Source organism: Papilio xuthus, unplaced genomic scaffold (assembly GCF_000836235.2).
Source record: "Papilio xuthus unplaced genomic scaffold, Pxut_1.1 DF826776.1, whole genome shotgun sequence".
Taxonomy (NCBI): domain Eukaryota; kingdom Metazoa; phylum Arthropoda; class Insecta; order Lepidoptera; family Papilionidae; genus Papilio; species Papilio xuthus.
This window is the reverse complement of record NW_013531873.1, coordinates 1,103,279-1,120,408: the sequence shown is the minus strand read 5'-3', so window position 1 is coordinate 1,120,408 and position 17,130 is coordinate 1,103,279. Positions and strand designations below refer to the sequence as shown.

Below are 17,130 nucleotides of genomic sequence, written 5' to 3'. Positions count from 1 at the left end.
GATTTGATTAATTTTAAAAGTTTCAAAACTTTTTGGTCGCAGTTTTTATGGTTTCAATATTAATCCAAATAAATGTGTTCGTTATGAGGAGAATTAAAGTAGATTAATTTTAATTGAGTATTTGAAGTGTTGTGAACATCAAATTAACTATTTAATGTTTGAGTTACATATTAAACTCTTTAGAGAAATTAACACAGTTTTTTGATTTTTAGACAGAAAAAAGGATGTCAATTTTCTTACTGTCATTCTGTCATCTGTCAAATAAATATTCAATTTGTAAATTTATCTGCACACAAAATAATTTTGTTTGTTTTGTTTAACGTATTTTTAAATAAAATTCATAAAGTTGTGTCTTAGTATGACCTCGGCAAACATGAATTCGTTTTTGATAGCATTAGAAGCAGTAAAACAAGATTATACGTGTCGTGTTTGTAATGAATTGTGCAAAAAACCGGTTACATTGAAGTGTTGTTTCCATTTAATTTGCGAAGAACATATTAAAGATTTATTCAAATGTCCAACATGTGATTTACCTTTATTAGATAAGCCTGTTTATAAAGATGATACTTTAGAGGCAAGTGTAAACTCAACTTTAGAATTAGACAAAATATTTTCACAATTTAAAACAGATACAAACCCTATTGATGAATCGAAAGGAGATAATAAAAATGTTACTATAAGAGGAACTCGGAACACTAAAAAACCCGCCTCAAAAATCAATAAAGTCAACCGTGAATTAAGAAAAAAATCAACTGATGATGAAACATCAAAAATTTCCCCACAAACAATAATTACTGGTCAAAAACTAATAAAAAACATAGAAAAGCGAAATAAAAAAGGTGAAACAGCATTACACGTATTCTGTCGTCACGGTAAAATAGATAAAGTGCAAGAATTGCTCAATGAAGGTGCAAATACAAATACAAAAGATCATGCAGGTTGGACACCGTTACACGAAGCTGTTCAAAGTGGGAGATTGGATATGGTAAAATTGCTATTAACCTATAAAACCCTGATCAACGTACCAGGTCCTGATAATGAGACACCATTACACGAAGCAGTCAGATATAACCATAAAGATATAGTTAACGAATTAGTTATTAACGGAGCAGATTTGAATGCTAAAAATAGTAAAGGTGAAACTCCTATACAGTTAGCTACAAACGAAATGAAGGAAACATTAGAGATAGCTATGGAAAATATCATTCATACTCAAACTGTTAACATAACAAACATATCTTCAGTACAAATGGAACTAGATTACGATGATATAAGAGTCTACTGTGTAACACAATACCGTACAACACAAAATAAATTAAAAACATTAGTGAAACATCATAGTAATATTACTATAGAGTCGAAATTCACTAAAAGGGTTACACATTTAGTTGTAGACACAGATGACGGGATATGTCTGTCCTCTGTTGATGTACTGCAAGGTATAATCTATGGTGTTTGGATTCTATCAACGGAATGGATAACAAAAAGTACGGAAAACCATTTAGAAGATTTCAACGAGTTTGAAATCAAAGGTATCGGTACAACAAAGTATAACGGTGCAAAAAATTCAAGATATAATAAATATAAACAACTACCGGGATTGTTTAATGGTTGCCATTTTTATTTACACAATTTTAATACGAATTTTGAAATAACAAAAACTTTAATATTAAATAAGACGATATTATCTAAATTAATCAACGATGCTGGTGGTATAGTTCTACGGAGGATACCAAATCCGGAATCTATTCCGGAGAATGAGAAATTAGTGCCTTATCATGCGAAAAAAGGCGGGAAATTGGAAATATGTTCACATTATATTATATTTAAAGATATTTACGAACCTAAATATAATATGAAGCATTTGAAAGCTTTACCAATTGCTTGGTTATTAGAATGCATTGAAAAATATGAATTGTGTGAACCGGAGTGATTTTTATTAAAAAAAAAAAAACGCCATAGTCATTGGTATATATTGGATTTGATTTTTTCATTAATTGTATTATAAAAGTTATCAATTTAAGAAATAAATAATTTTTTATTTTTAAGATTTTTTTTTAATTTGAATATCCTTTTTTTTCTGTGTCTGAGTAGTCACTGTTTGCCTTGAAGAGGCATTTACAGCTTCACCGGGCTGAACCTCGTTTAAGAGTAACAAGACTCGAGGGCTGTTACTTTACTTTAAATATCCTATCGCAACTGTATATTCAATCAACTAGCTGTAAATCGCGACTCCGTCCGCACGGAATTATAAAAGCTAAATTAAAAAGGAGTCAAACATCCATCTATTCAAACATACATACAAATATTTTGGTCGTAAATAAAAAATCATTTCATGAGAATAAATTTATTTTTATTACTAAATTATATTTTAAAATTCACAGTTTTTTTAATAATACTTGATAAATAAAATCACTATTTTTTATCATATTCATAAAATAAAAGAAATTAAATAGTAATTTTAAATACTCCAATATTACAAAATAAATTTATTTACAATTTATAAATTAAAGATAAAATAAAAAAAAATACTTAAAAATTAAATCTTTAAATGCGGTATTCACTTTTCATATTAAATCTACGGATTTTATATTACAGTCGAACCTGGATAAGAAACTTAGGTTTAAAAAAATCTCTTAAAGCAAGAAAAATATTGCGGTCTCTTAAGATTTTAGGTTATCCAGATTCGACTATACTTAATACAACCTCGGAATAAATATATAAGAGATCAAATCTACTTGTAAAACTGTTTTTTTCCTCCATTCGAGTTAAATATAATACTTTTTACAATAAATTAACTTTTACAGTTATTAAAATAAATGTTTTTACAACTAGTGATGATTACTGGACGACCATCCATCCATCAGCTCACTATACATCCCAACTGAGGGTCCTTCCTAAGTGAACTAGGTCATAGTCAATGCTGACAGAGTGCAACTTCACATATCATTGAATTTAACACAGATATGTGCATTACGATGTTTTTCTTCACCGTAACATCGGATAAATTTATATATGTAAATGGGAAAACACATTGGTACATGGAGGGATTCGAACCCAGGATCTGGAGACAAGTCAAGTGCCTAACCCCAGTAATACTAGTTGTAAAAATATTTATTTTCACGTTCATTCGTTCGCGTAATTTCCTTAAAGAGAGGTACAAAGTATTCGCTTTACGTATCAATATTTATGATAATTTATATATTTTACAATAAAATATTTACAATTTTATAACTTTTACAGTAATTCAAAATGTTTTTTTTGTAAAAGTATATTGTATAATAGTTTGCTGCCACATTTTTTTTCCAATTATATGTTACAGTATAAATAAATAGAAACTTAGTAATTATTAACGTTTGTTTTTTTCATTTTCTTTTGATGTACGTCAAGTTGAAAAAGTACGTGGCATATATCTGAAAATTGTGTACACGTAAGTCAAATTAATTCATTTTAACAACTAGCTGTCGCCCGCGACTCCGTTCGCGCGGAAATAAAAAAACAATAAGTAGCTTATGTTTTCTTCCAGACTATGTTCTACATCTGTGCCAAATTTTATCAAAATCCGTTCAACCGTTCCGGAGACATCTTAAAACAAACATCCATCCATCTAAACATTAGCATTTATAATATAAGTAAGAAGTAAGATATGTCAGTTTATTTTGCAACCCTTAGGGTTTAAGTCTACCCTAAACCATTGATTAGGAATCAACCAGGCTCTCCCAACTTTTTTTATCATGCTTTTAGGAGTGATTAGTTTACAGGCTATAAGACCGTGTAATTCCGAGAATGGGAAGGGTAAATAGATTTGACAGGGGAGGGGACGCCTAGAGCAAAATATCCTGTCTATACGGATCTGTTGCATAGGCAAAGCATTAGTACTATTTAGGCGAATCCCTTTTTATACTATTAAAAAATATAAGTAGGTGCATGTTCCATCTAAACTGATATATAAACACGGCTAAACACTGACGTATATTCGTCCGGTGGCGGCACCAATACCAGTACCGCTCATCCTGATGAAGGGGCCCCGAAGGGCTTGAAACTAGTCGGTGCCACCGGACGTATATACGTGAATGTTTAGCCGTTTTTATATATCAGTTTAGTATAATGTCTCACGAAAGGTTGAATAACATGTTCCATCATGACATTTTCCTTCTTCTAGAAATTCGGAAGCACACATTATATGTATTAGACTAGTCTTAACACTTACCTGACACTATAATCGTGTACAAGGAACACGGCGTACTGTTGATTCCTAAACACAGGATAGAAATGATCCACATTTTCTGTCAGTAACAAATTGCAGAGTTGAGGCAATCGCGCCAATGCTGGCTCCTCTATGTCCCAGATGTCCGCGAATGAACAACCCTTGCTGTAACACGAGGGGCTTAGTTAAAAAGAGGCTTAGCTATAAAGAGGTTTTGTTATAGAGAGCTGAAAAAGAGTTTTATCTATACAGGAACTTAGCCAAAGACGAGCAAATTTATAGTGGGTCGTAGTTAAAGAGGGGCTTAGCTATAAATGGGGATATCTACACAGGGTGAGCCGTAGAGGGTCTTAGTAATAGACGTACTTAGCTATTACAGGCCTTGTCTATATTGATGCTTACCTACAGATGGATTTAGTCGTAGAGGGTAAACTACATAGGCTCTTAGCCATAAAGAGGCTTATATATAGAGGGGCTTATCAGCAAAGAGTCTTAGTGATAGAGGGACAAAATTATAGAGGATCTTAGTTACAGAGAGCCTTAGCTATAAAGGGACTAGAACCTTTTGAATTAATAACAGTCGCGTAATGTGTAAATCTTAGGATATTTATTTGAGTACTTATCTGTTTGAACAAATCTACTTACTTGCTCCTTCCATAGCAGTATTTGGATTCAACTATGAGATAAGACGCTCTTAAATTTCTCAATTCCTCATACAGTTCCTCACTTGAAAACCTACCGTAAACTTTATATACGGAGTATGCACGTTTTCTGAAAAAAAAAATATAACTTCGTCATGAAGAAAACAATATATCAGTTGAACTTTATGACAATTACAGTTTAATCGTTTGGAAATCGTGAGACCTCGTTCGCTGTAATACAACGACCACACAGAAAACACGCCTCAAATGCGAATCGATTCTAACTACAGTCTGATAAGTACAGTCCGGAGGCCTAATTTTAGATATCTTTACCTTTCCACCCTTTTCTTATAAAGGATGGGCAGGGGAAATGGATTTGATGGACGATGGGACGAGAAATGGGAAATATCCCTTTTCTGTGCGTCTCCTCCCCTGTCGATTAGTATGCCGGATGCCTATGGCTAATGTTCACTTAGTTAGCATTATAGTGATAATATATAAATAAACTATCCAAATTATAAAAATCATGGACATAAAATTGTATAAATAAAAATGCATCTATCGTAATTCTTGCATGCCTATATTTTATTTTAAATATTAGCAGATTATTTTGGAAATTTACTAATATTTCTTGTACCATTCCAACTAAGCTCTAGGCTTGTGCTAGGATATGGTTTACAATAGTCGAATGTCGGGATTCGAACCCCCGACCTCGTGATTGGAAATCCGTACCCTTAACCATTAGGCTATTGACGCTTCAATCTCTCGTTCTTAATAAATAAAATACTTACCTGGCCCCTAAATTTTCATAATGCGGATGTGCGACTATGGGTTTTCTCGTCGCTAACATAACTGTAGCTAATATTGGCATGGAACCGGCAAATGCGCCGGTACCTGCATCACTTGATATCCATTTAAGCATTTCCTCTTGTGGGTAGTCACTAAACTCACCTAGTTAAACACGAGGATCACTTTTAATACAGAATTTTTAAAGTCTAAATTCCCAGATTATACTAGTATCCAATCAAATTCCTAAACCTTTATTTTGCAAAAATCACTTTATTTTAATATACAATTTTCAGATTTAGCAGATTTTTTGGTAAATTTACTAATATTTCTTTTACCATTCCAACTAAGCTGTAAGCTTGTGCTAGGATATGGTTTACGACAATAGTCGAATGACGGGATTCGAACCCCGAACGAATATTGTATTTTAAGGTTTAGGCCCATCGTACTTAAGGCCTAAACCTTAAAATACGTATCATGCATGTCATGATAAGAACATATGATTGATTATACAACAGTGTGGACGTATAGTGAGCTGATGATGATAGTCTTTGGGATATGTTTTTTATCGTTATTAACTAACCAATATGGGCTGTTTCTCTGGTCACGTTATCCACTAGCTGCCGACCGAGTGGTAACAGTAGCATAAACCAAATCACTGGCAAACGATCCATTATTCTTTTAGGAAACCTAAATGCACATCAACATTATAAAAAAAAACAATTATAAACATATTTAAATAAACAGTATTTTAACTTATGATTTGACGTTACTACTAAAGGCTAATAAACTTATCTGAGATACTTGTAAGGCAAAATTTCTGCAAGAAAATATACTAAGAGTAGCTGTCGCCCGCAACTCCGTCTGCACGGAATTAAAGAAATAAGATAATAAGTAGCCTATGTGTTCTTCCAGACTATGTTGTATATGTATTCCAAACTTCATCGCGATATGTTCAGTCGTTGGATACCTTCAAACAAACATCCATCCATCTAAACATTCGCATTTATAATATTAGTAAGATATATAAAATTTGTCCCCTTCCCTGTCGATCAAAGGTAGAAATTTATCAAAAGTGTGATACTAAAAAAGGTGTTTAATTTTTGATTGCTATAAATTTACTTGCTAAGTTCTTAATATTAAACTTACCTATATAACTTCTTTGTGGCTATCAAAGATGAGAGTAGACACATCTGTGTTGCCAGCAATAGTTTGAGTCTCATCACGAATATCGCAAAGACCCAATAAATCATCATAAGTGATAAATTATAAAATAACGCCGGATCAAATTTAATAAACATCAATACATTTAAAACTTCAGTCTTACTTTCTGCGTTATAACTATCGTCTGTCTCTTTCTTGTCTTTGTTTAAATCTTCTTTTTTCTCTTTCTTATATATTTCATTATCTCTCAATATGATTGCGTCGTCGTATGTTTTTTTTAATATATTTAATATATTTACGATAATAAATGGTATTAAAAATGTATTGAACATCTTCTCGATGGAAGAGAAGGGGAGGAAATCGAATACATCAGTACAAGTGTAAATGAGCGTATGAAAATTTTTATATTTAGATGAGAATTTAGAGAACAACATATCCCATATATGTGAATCCTCTTCAACTCCTAAAAATTTACTGATGAATATTTTTAAATATACAGTAGAAATACCTATACAAATGAATCGGAATATAATTAGAAAGAATTCTAATATCATATCTTTAGTATTTTTAATTTTGATTCTCATTGAACTAAAGAATACAGAGTAGAGGAAAAGAACTACAAAACTGGATGTATACAATGACGATTTGAGCATATCATTGCCTTGTAAGAGACCGATATGTAAACCACAGAAATGCGCGTGAAGGAATATAGAAAGGACTTTAGTATCAATTATATAGAATTGCTCCATCAAAAAGTAGATACATAATTGTGCGAAGAATATAAATTGACTAAATTGCCAGAATAAAAGACAGAGACAGTTGCAAAGAAATATTGCTACCTGAAACAAGGTTTTATTCAAAAAATATGTAACACATTCAAATATGAATTTATTCAGATCTCGCGGAATTAAAAACCTAAGTAGTCATGTGTTTTTCCAGACTATGTTCTTCATGCTGTCTAGGGATACCTTCTAACAAACATCCATACATCCAATCATTCGCATTTGTATTAGTAAGATAGCCAGACAAACTTATTTACGAATATAAAACATAAGATAAAAAAGGACATGAACTCTCCAGTCTGATAAGAATCTTGTGGCATTGATATTGTTAAGAAGACAAGGAACTATTCTTCCCCTTCCCATTTTTTTCTCATAAGCAAAGGATGGGAAATGGGAAGTACATTTGACAGAGGAGGGGACACACAGAAGGAGAAAGTTTCCCCCTTCCTATCGGTCCCCACCTCAGTTGATTAAAGTTTAACAACGCATCTGCAATTGCGGATACCTATGGTCTAGCTTCGCTATTTTAGCGAATTCAGGTGACCGCTTGCTTATTTGCCGCCTAATAATATGTAAAAATAAAAAAGTTTGTCTGACACCGCAACACACTAGCGCCAATCTGGCAAACTAATAACACATATATTTAAATTCAAAAGAGCGCCATCTATCGCAATTACCTGTAACCGTATGCCATGTTTCCTTGGTTTATCCCTCAATTGTATAGTAAGTAGCCATCCTTGTAGTAAAAGTATTGGTAACGCAAAATTCTCTCTCTCATTAGGCGCCCATTGAACTCGCGTGCATTCCGTGTGATTGGCAAAGTACTGGACAATCGCTAGTAGACCGCCTAATAAGTTTCCACTAGACAGGGGAGAGATTTCCATTTTCTATCAATAAAATAAAGCTAAAGAATATGGTATAATATTGGCCATGTGAGAAATATATATGGAAGAGGAATGTACATGGGAGGGACGTAAAGAAAGAGGAAATATGATCTGAACATCCGTTAGTCCATCGATTAAAGGTAGGTAAGGCATATTCATCCTTTAGCTTTCCTTCCTCTTTTCCTCAGGAAAGGATGGGAAGGGGAAGGAGATTTAATGGTGGAGGGGACACACAGGAAGGGGAAATATTCTCTTTCTGTGTGTTAACTCCTCTATCGATTAAAAGTAGTCAACAGCATTGCTTCACCATTTTGGTGATTTCAGGAGTCTGCTTCATTTGCCACCTTATAATATTAAAAAAAAACTATGTGAAATACAAAAAGCTATCCATCCTTCTCACTCACCTAAGTGTGGCTGCATGCAAGAACAGCACAGATACAGTTAACCCAGCCATCCACCAAACAACTTCTAAGTAGAATATAATTGGCACTCCGAGTCCCACACAACTCTCCACAGGCTCCATGCCGGAGTCACGTTCAACCATATGACATTCTCTATGAGATGAGTTTAATGCTGGTTCAAAATATCGATATATCGTTCCAATTATTACCTGGAAGAAACAATATCTTATAATAATCAAATCGATACTAATATTATAAAGCGGAAGAATTTGTTTGTTTAAACGCGCTAATCTCAGGAACTACTGGTCCGATTTGAAAAATTTTGTTGTTGGATAGTCCATTTATAGAGGAAGACTTTAGGCTATATAACATTATGCTGCGACCAATAGTTTTTTTTTAATTCCGCGTGGAAAGAGTCGCGGACAACAACTAGTATAATCTAATTATTTAAACTGCGTTAGAACATGCATTATTTGGTGTCGGCATAGACTACTTTGTAGCCCACTGGGAATCCTACAAAATGATTGGATACATCCCACAATCAGTGACAACCCTCATACCCCTTGAGGCCTGAATGGGCTTGAAACTAGTTGACACCCTTTTATAATCATTTAATTTGGTTTTAATAACATATCATTGTGGAACAAAAGAGTTTCTAAACCTACATAGGACTGACAAGGCTTATGTTAATCCTGGCCTGCTGCACTAAACTTGACTTCACATATATATGAACATCTCAGATATATCCTGGCATTATTTAAGCCTAAACTATAAACAAATGTCAGCATCCATGGCTCAGGGGTTAGTGTGTAAAAAGTAAAAAATAAAGGTAAAAAATGTGTTTTACATATGTACATTTATCCCATGTTCTTACAGTGAAGGAATACATTGTGATATTGCACATATCTGTAAAGAAATGTCAAAGATATGTGTGAAGTCAACCAACATGAATGCAGCATGGTTGACTAAGGCTTAGTCTATAGGGTAGGCTCCGAGCCCCTTAGTGGGGATGTATAGCTGATAATGAATAAAAAATGCTTACCTCTGGAAAAATATTAAATCTATTAAATGCATTTACTTCTTTTGGATATTCAACCAACTTGTCGTACATAATTTTGGATATTCCAGCAATATATGGTATTTCTTCTACTATAGTTTTATAATATGAATAGTAGAAACCCATCTCTGTTCGTAAAGACATCTCCCGTTCAAGATCAGAGAGATAAGAGAAGTTTCTGTCATTTTCAAACAAGTTGGAAACATATTTGTAATGTATGAATCCTAAAAACAAAGCTGGGGACAAAATAATAGTTCTTTTTACTTGATTATATTAAAAAATAAGTAATAGGTAACTACAAAAACTATTATATATATACATAAATTTAACCTTACTTATGTTATAAATGCGTATGTTTAAATTTATAGATGTTTGTTTAAAGATATCTCCAGAATGCCTGCTAGGATCTCGATTAAATTTGGTTTAGGTGTAAAACATAGTCTGGAAGAACATATAGGCTACTAAATAAGTTTTCTTTTAATTCCGCGCGAACGGATTCGCGGGCGACAGTTATTATTGCGTATAAATTTTGAGCCTAACCTAAATCGTAACGTAAGTATAAATTTACAACTAATTTGAATAATGAATGATATATTTATCGAATTTACTGGTTTTTATGTTATTTGTATAAGATATTTTGTATTTTATATAAACCTGTTTATAACAACTGAATATAATTTGTATTAATTTTGGAATCGATAAAAAACTGCAAAGATTACGTACCGATAAATCCTAACAGGCTATATTTCGCAATACTTCTCCAGTCAAACTTCCAAACCTTTGCTCCGGTATTAGCGTTTTCAGCCATTTTTTTTATTTAATCACATGCTTTAATGTAAGCGATTTTTAATTCAATTATTATAATTATAAATATTTAATGAAAGAATGAAACATTAACCTTCCATTTGTTTATTGAAAATACTTTGACATTGACGTTTTTAATGTTGTCATATGATTGTGTGACAACCGTATTTATTGTTGCCTGATAAAAAATAATAATAAAAAATATAAAAGACAATTTTCCATATCGCATAATTAAACACTTTTAAATACATGCATCCATTTATCCTTGACCCTTGCGATAATTGGGTTTGATTTGAAAGTCATCGCTATACGGATTTTTTGTCTAATGAGTTTCTACGGAGTTAAAAATCTTTGTCCTATGATTGGAGTACAAAGCATCTCTCTGTCTCTATCTAAATTAATTGAAATCAGATGTTGTATATAAAATATCGAATGCATACAATGTCTTATAATTATGATTTAAAATTTATCTCAAAGAATTCACCTTGAGGTCATCTTGAGTTTATAACAAAATAAATTACGATTGGCTCTGACTGTGTGTTAGCTAGGGTTGCAACATACGTAGAAAACATATAAATATGATGAATTTTACCATGTTAAATATTTTATTTTACAAAGAATCGACAGCCCTTAAACCTCTAGTTTAAAATGTTTATGTCTATACTTTTATTTAGTTGTCTCTTTCCTGTTGTGGTGCAATCATTGCTTATAAGAATGGATTAAGAGTCAAATTAAAGCTATCTATTTTATAATGATGTGTACAAAGATTCTTTTGACATGCGTCACGGGTAAGATTAAAAAAAGAATCAAAATAGTTTAGTAAAAAAAGGATTGTTATTATTAAGCAAATTGGACTATAACTTTGTCTTTTTAATTATTTCTTATTTTGTTTCAGCAATATTACTATTGGAGATTGTTTCTTCATTTCATGGGTATTCTATTGATTCTTTTTTATTTTGTCTTTAAATAATAAAACTAAAGAGGTTACACTATTCGACTTATTTAGTAATGAAGAAAAATCAACATAACTAGACACTTAAATTAAGTTGACTTGTAATTACAAATTTATTTTCAGTTCAAATAATATTTCGTACAGAAGCATTTTAAATCGAAGAAAACGAAACTCGGAATTTAAGTGAGTATTTTTTTAATAATCACATAAAGCGTTTGGTGAATAATCCAAAATACAAATGTTGATGTTTTAACAATTTTGCCGCGTAAAATGCAAAACCCATATCCAACTCCATCCAAGTAATTTTTCGATGTTTTCGTTTTTGCTGTTCACCCGACTGACTCGGGAGCTTGTAGCCTAAACGACTTAGATGTATTTTTATGATAAGTTTATTTTCTTGTTAATAATTAATGTTTTGTTTGGTATTTCCCTCAGATGCACATTACCTTCTCAACCAGAGAACGGTGAATATAAGGTAACCGGTGGTAATATAATCAATGGCAGAGCTTTAGTTATAAATCTTCAATACACATGTAACCCAACTTACGCGCTAGTTGGAGACGCAGCAGCGTTTTGTTATGACGGAGAATGGACACCTGCGGAATTACCGAAATGCGTCCGTAAGTTTTTTCATTGTGAAAATATTTTATTTAAACAATATACAATCATGTTTAAAGCCAATGCCTAAACAGAGGAACGTTAAATTAGATAATAGTTGCATGAAGGGGTAGGATCGAGCGCTGCAATACCACGACCACACAGAAGACACGTCTTAAGTGGAAGCTAATGCTAAGATAGGATGGGAAGGATAATGGATTTGTTGGAGGAGGGGTCTCACAAGATGTGGAAATATTCTCTTTCTGTGTATCCGCTCATCCGTCGATTAAAAGTAGGAAACGCATTTGCAATTCCAGATGTCTATTGGCAGCGGTCGCTTCGCCATTTCAACTATTTCAAGTGGCCGCTTGCTCGTTTGCCACCGTATGTTATAAAAATATATCAGTAAATCTTACTAATATTATAAATGTTTGGATGGATGGATGGATGTTTGTTTGCTTGAAGGTGAAGAATGGCTGAACGCATCTCGCTGAAAGGCATAGATGTAGAACATAGTCTGGAAGAACACATACGGAACGGCTACTAATTACTTTTATTTTTTTAAATCCAGATGGACCGAGTCGCGGGCGACAGCTTATACCTTATAATTTTAATTTTGTTTTTCCTTAGAAACCTGTCGTCTAACAAAACATCGTAGCGTGATATACAACTGTCTAATCAGTGGTACTGACGCTACTCGCTCGTGTCACGACACAGAACCTGTCGGCACTGTTGTACAACCTCTTTGTAAACAACCTCATTATTACACGCCTATAGAACTACCGTACATGCACTGTTTGAACGGCAGGTGGAATGCTTGGCCAACTTGTATGCCGGGTAAGAATATTGAATTGGCACGTGTACAACAAGAGTATTCTTGTAAATCACGTGCCAACTCAAACGCTGAGTACAGATAGGTGGAAAAATCATTATCATCACCGTCGATTTCGTCATCATCATCGTCAATACGACTAAAGGTCCTTCAAGAAGCGAGCCATCCATCTAAAAGGCAGAACGCATCCATATTTGCTCTGGTATTTAGATGGATGGATGTTTGTTATAAGGTAGAACATGAAGCCGTTCTGGATCCCTCTGAAATTTACCATAGATGTCGAAGATAGTCTGGAAGAACATATAGGCAACTAATAAAGTGTTTTTTCTTACGGAATCGCGGGCGACAGCTGGTTTTATTGATAAAGATCATACGGTTTCCAGACCTTAAAAAGCCCTAAATTTTAATCATTACTATCATTTCAATCACATAATCATCTTTATCATCATTTCATCAAATATAGCACATCTTCTGATATGCTATCTCTTTATCAAAGAATGCGGTCTACTAACACCAAAGGGTGTAGAAGCTACCAGGTCTGGAGTACCATGGCAGGCTGCGATCTACTACAAGAACATTATTGATGCAACCCACGAACATATCTGCAGTGGCGCCCTCATCAGTAACTCTGTGGTCTTGTCAGGTATGTATTTAATCCAGTGCTTAAATGAGTTAATATTATTATATCTTTTATATAATGTGGGCATAGTATGTTTTCTTCTATAATCTTTAACTGTCATGTCTAAATTCACTATCTTCTTATGTCTATCATAAAATAAGTAATAAGTGGCCATATTCTATACAAAGCAACCATTATGATATTTCATTTTTTCAATTATTTTGTAGAAATTGTTTAATATATTGAAGTTCAATAGTAAAATTAGTAGCTGGTATTGCATAGTTATAGCGGGATGAAGAATTTTACCAGAAATCATTTGGAATTATCAAGTTCTAACGTAAATTATAATTTTCTCTATTGTTTATAAATAGTTTAAAGTCCATTGTGACCGTCTATAGCCTAAATAGGTTCAATTTGGTGGAGTGAGGTGTCATTCGATTCATCATCATGATGTCATAGGTCAGTTGGATTTTTTTTTTCAAATATTGATTGTAAATTTCCAGCTGCCCATTGCTTCTGGAACGAAGATACAAAGAGTAAAAGTGATGAGACCAACTACGCGGTTGCGGTCGGCAAGTTATTTAGTGAATGGAGTCATCCTGATGACGAAGAGTTTGTCCAGAGGTCAGATGTAAGTTTCTCATGATCCTGCCCTTTTCTCTATAATGTCAGTACAGTATATCTATCAGCCATCATACTAGACTAGATATAGTAGCGGCCCTAGGGCAGGGCGAGGTGGGGAGTCCGCCCAGGGCGCAGCCCCCAAGGGCCCCGTCTCAGCCGTCTAATTCAGAGGGGTGTCTGTTGTGTCCCCTAATACATTCTATCTTTGGAAGATTTTCCCCGGCCTAGGACACCGGAAATGTTAAACCCTGCCCTAACTGGTATTTTCTTACTATTAAAATTGGTCTTTCGAGTAAAATATATGAATTCATCACCAGGTGAAGAAGATAGTAATACCGAAGGGGTATCGGGGTGACGAAAATCATTACCAGGACGACATCGCTGTGGTGGTGGTGACCCGGTCTTTTGAGTACCAAGATCATATTAGACCAGTATGTTTAGATTTCAAACAGGAGCTTTACAATAAACAACTAGTGAAAGGCAATGCAGGAAAGGTAAAATATAATTTATATCACAGATTGTGAATATTTACGTAGAAATGGTACGTTTTTCCAAAAAAATGTTGATTGAGACGTTCCATCAAATAATTTTGACTTTGTTTTATTAATAGGAAGAACATTTTTTCTCGTAGTCTATTGAATTTTGTGTTCAGTGATTTGCCAATGCTCAGCCATCCCTATTCTAGATGTTTCTTCCTAGCTGTAGATGATAAATCTTACTGATATTATAAATACGAATGTTTGGATAGATGGATGTTTGTTAGAAATTTGGCATATATATCGAACATAGTCTGAAAGAACACATAGACTACTAATTAAGTTTTTAGTTCCGCGCGTACGGAGTCGCGGGCGACAGCTACTTAATCTATATGTAAAAAGTTACGCGTGATATTTTTATGGAAATTTGAAATTATGAAAATGGCAACACTAAACCGTGCTGCAGCTCTCTTATTGGCTAAAATAATGTCAAGATGACATCGTTAGTTCGCATATTTTCCGTCTGTCATAAAAACCTTGTTGAATTATAGCTAATGTTATTGAAAATACGAGTATCAATAGAAATATTTTGGAATTTTTAAAGTTAACCATAAATTGTAGTTTGTCTGTGGTTATATTTGTATTGGAATTACAATCATTGGTATAGAAATTACTTTCCAGTCTGCTGGTTATGGATTATCGAGAAATGATGTGTCCAGTACGAAGTCTTTGCAATTAATCGACATGCCATTTGTATCGAATGAAGATTGCTTTACCAAATCAAGCAATGACAAGTTTTGTGCTGGAAATATTAATGGTATTATATTTTTCGTATTTTTTTTTGTAATATATATACAGAGTGTCCCAAAAGGTTACGTATATAGGAAGGGGGATGATAGGGGTGGTCACAAGGGTCACCAGAAAAATAAAATAAAAATTCCCCTCTGAGTATTAAAAAAAATAAATGGCATTTTTTAAAAACTTAAAAATTTTACACCTTTCGGGGCAATTGTATGTAACCAATGTAAGTAACCTTTTGGGACACCCTGTATATCGAATAAATAAAATTATCTTATGTTACTCAGTATTAAAATACCTTTTTGTTGGTATATGAAATTTTAAAATCGCTTTAGTAGTTTTTGAGTTTACTTATAACAAACACTGATATCTCTTTATGTGTCTTAAATCAATGGTTCCCTATTTTTGACTGTAGTTTTCTTTCTAGTTGTTTATTATAGATTTTTGTATTCAATAGATAGCGTTGTATTAAAAGTTTAACATTTTAAATACCTACAAAATCTTACCGTGGGTTTCTGAGACCTGAAATGCCTGTTTAAAAAATATTATCTCTGTCTTGTTAAAAATAATAACAGAGGTGACGATATTTTCATATATAAATTTTCTTCTCAGAAACCAACGGTTAATTTGTTTGGCATTATCTTGGGTTTTAAAACTTAATTTAAATTAATGGATGCCATACTTTTTTTAAATATTAGCATATTTTTGTCAATTTACTAATATTTCTTGTACCATTCCAACTAAGTTCTTAGCTTATGCTAGGATTACGACAATAGTCGTATGGAAGAATTGGAATTCGAAAATCCGTACCCTTAACTATTAGGCTATTTTTTTTTAACCTAAAACAAACTTTTTAATACCTTTTTAGGACCAGGTTTATGCGGCGCGGATAGCGGTAGCGCTATCATATTCCCAGCAACAGTACAAAATACCACTAGGTACTATCTCCGGGGTATATCCTCGGTGACAATCAATGCTACGGCACGTTGCAAAACATATACAACTTATAACTCCATCATGAAGTATCAAAATCTCATCAAAACTTATTGGTTTCTTTGATAAAGGCGAGAAAGTTCGCCATCTTGAAATAAATGCTACTTGTATTTTTTAATTCATAACCCATAGATTTATAACCTATATACCGGAGCACAAAATGGCGGCACAAAAGGTAATTTCTTGGCAATTTTTTTCTCAGTGTTGCCATTAAAAATATAAAATGACTTTCGGGAAATTGACTCACGATCATAGACAGAGAAGGCTAAACTTCGGTTTCTGAAATGAAAATCTCTGTTTAAAATATATTGTTATCTCTGTATTGTCAAAGATGACGATAAGTTTTATACAGATATTTTGGTCTCAGAAACCAACGGTAATTGAAATGGTAGTCATAAGTGTAACAAATATATCAGCTCAGTAGCGCCCCCATGTCAACCGGTTCATGATATCAACCTAATAAACAACCCTGAAGAACCTTGACATATTTTGTGAAAAAAATAGTGTAAGGAA

At 33.3% G+C, this 17,130-nt stretch overlaps 3 protein-coding genes across 4 annotated transcripts; 2 read left to right on the top strand and 1 right to left on the bottom strand.

The window, feature by feature from the left end:
* The first annotated feature begins 200 nt into the window (after positions 1-200).
* On the top strand, positions 201-1,941 carry LOC106122843 (BRCA1-associated RING domain protein 1). Its single transcript, XM_013318963.1, has one exon. The coding sequence runs from the start codon at positions 359-361 to the stop codon at positions 1,931-1,933; it is 1,575 nt and encodes a 524-aa protein (XP_013174417.1). The 5' UTR covers positions 201-358; the 3' UTR covers positions 1,934-1,941.
* A 1,361-nt stretch (positions 1,942-3,302) lies between these two features.
* Positions 3,303-10,824, bottom strand: LOC106122896 (probable C-mannosyltransferase DPY19L1). Its single transcript, XM_013319041.1, has 10 exons — positions 10,646-10,824; positions 9,908-10,158; positions 8,869-9,074; positions 8,258-8,441; positions 6,784-7,637; positions 6,218-6,324; positions 5,640-5,799; positions 4,853-4,978; positions 4,211-4,372; positions 3,303-3,413 (listed from the first exon to the last, which is right to left on the bottom strand). Exons 1-10 carry the CDS (start codon positions 10,728-10,730, stop codon positions 3,386-3,388), a joined length of 2,163 nt encoding a protein of 720 aa, XP_013174495.1. The 5' UTR covers positions 10,731-10,824; the 3' UTR covers positions 3,303-3,385.
* Positions 10,825-11,396: 572 nt separating this feature from the next.
* On the top strand, positions 11,397-17,021 carry LOC106122892 (kallikrein 1-related peptidase b9-like). Of its 2 annotated transcripts, XM_013319036.1 has the most exons (10): positions 11,398-11,514; positions 11,622-11,658; positions 11,802-11,861; positions 12,114-12,298; positions 12,906-13,112; positions 13,604-13,750; positions 14,230-14,357; positions 14,668-14,844; positions 15,508-15,643; positions 16,493-17,021. In XM_013319036.1, exons 1-10 carry the CDS (start codon positions 11,478-11,480, stop codon positions 16,681-16,683), a joined length of 1,305 nt encoding a protein of 434 aa, XP_013174490.1. In that variant the 5' UTR covers positions 11,398-11,477; the 3' UTR covers positions 16,684-17,021. The 2 variants fall into 2 exon arrangements, with proteins under 2 accessions (XP_013174491.1, XP_013174490.1); XM_013319037.1 differs by lacking the exon at positions 12,906-13,112 and having other exon boundaries at positions 11,397-11,514.
* The last annotated feature ends 109 nt before the right edge of the window (positions 17,022-17,130 follow it).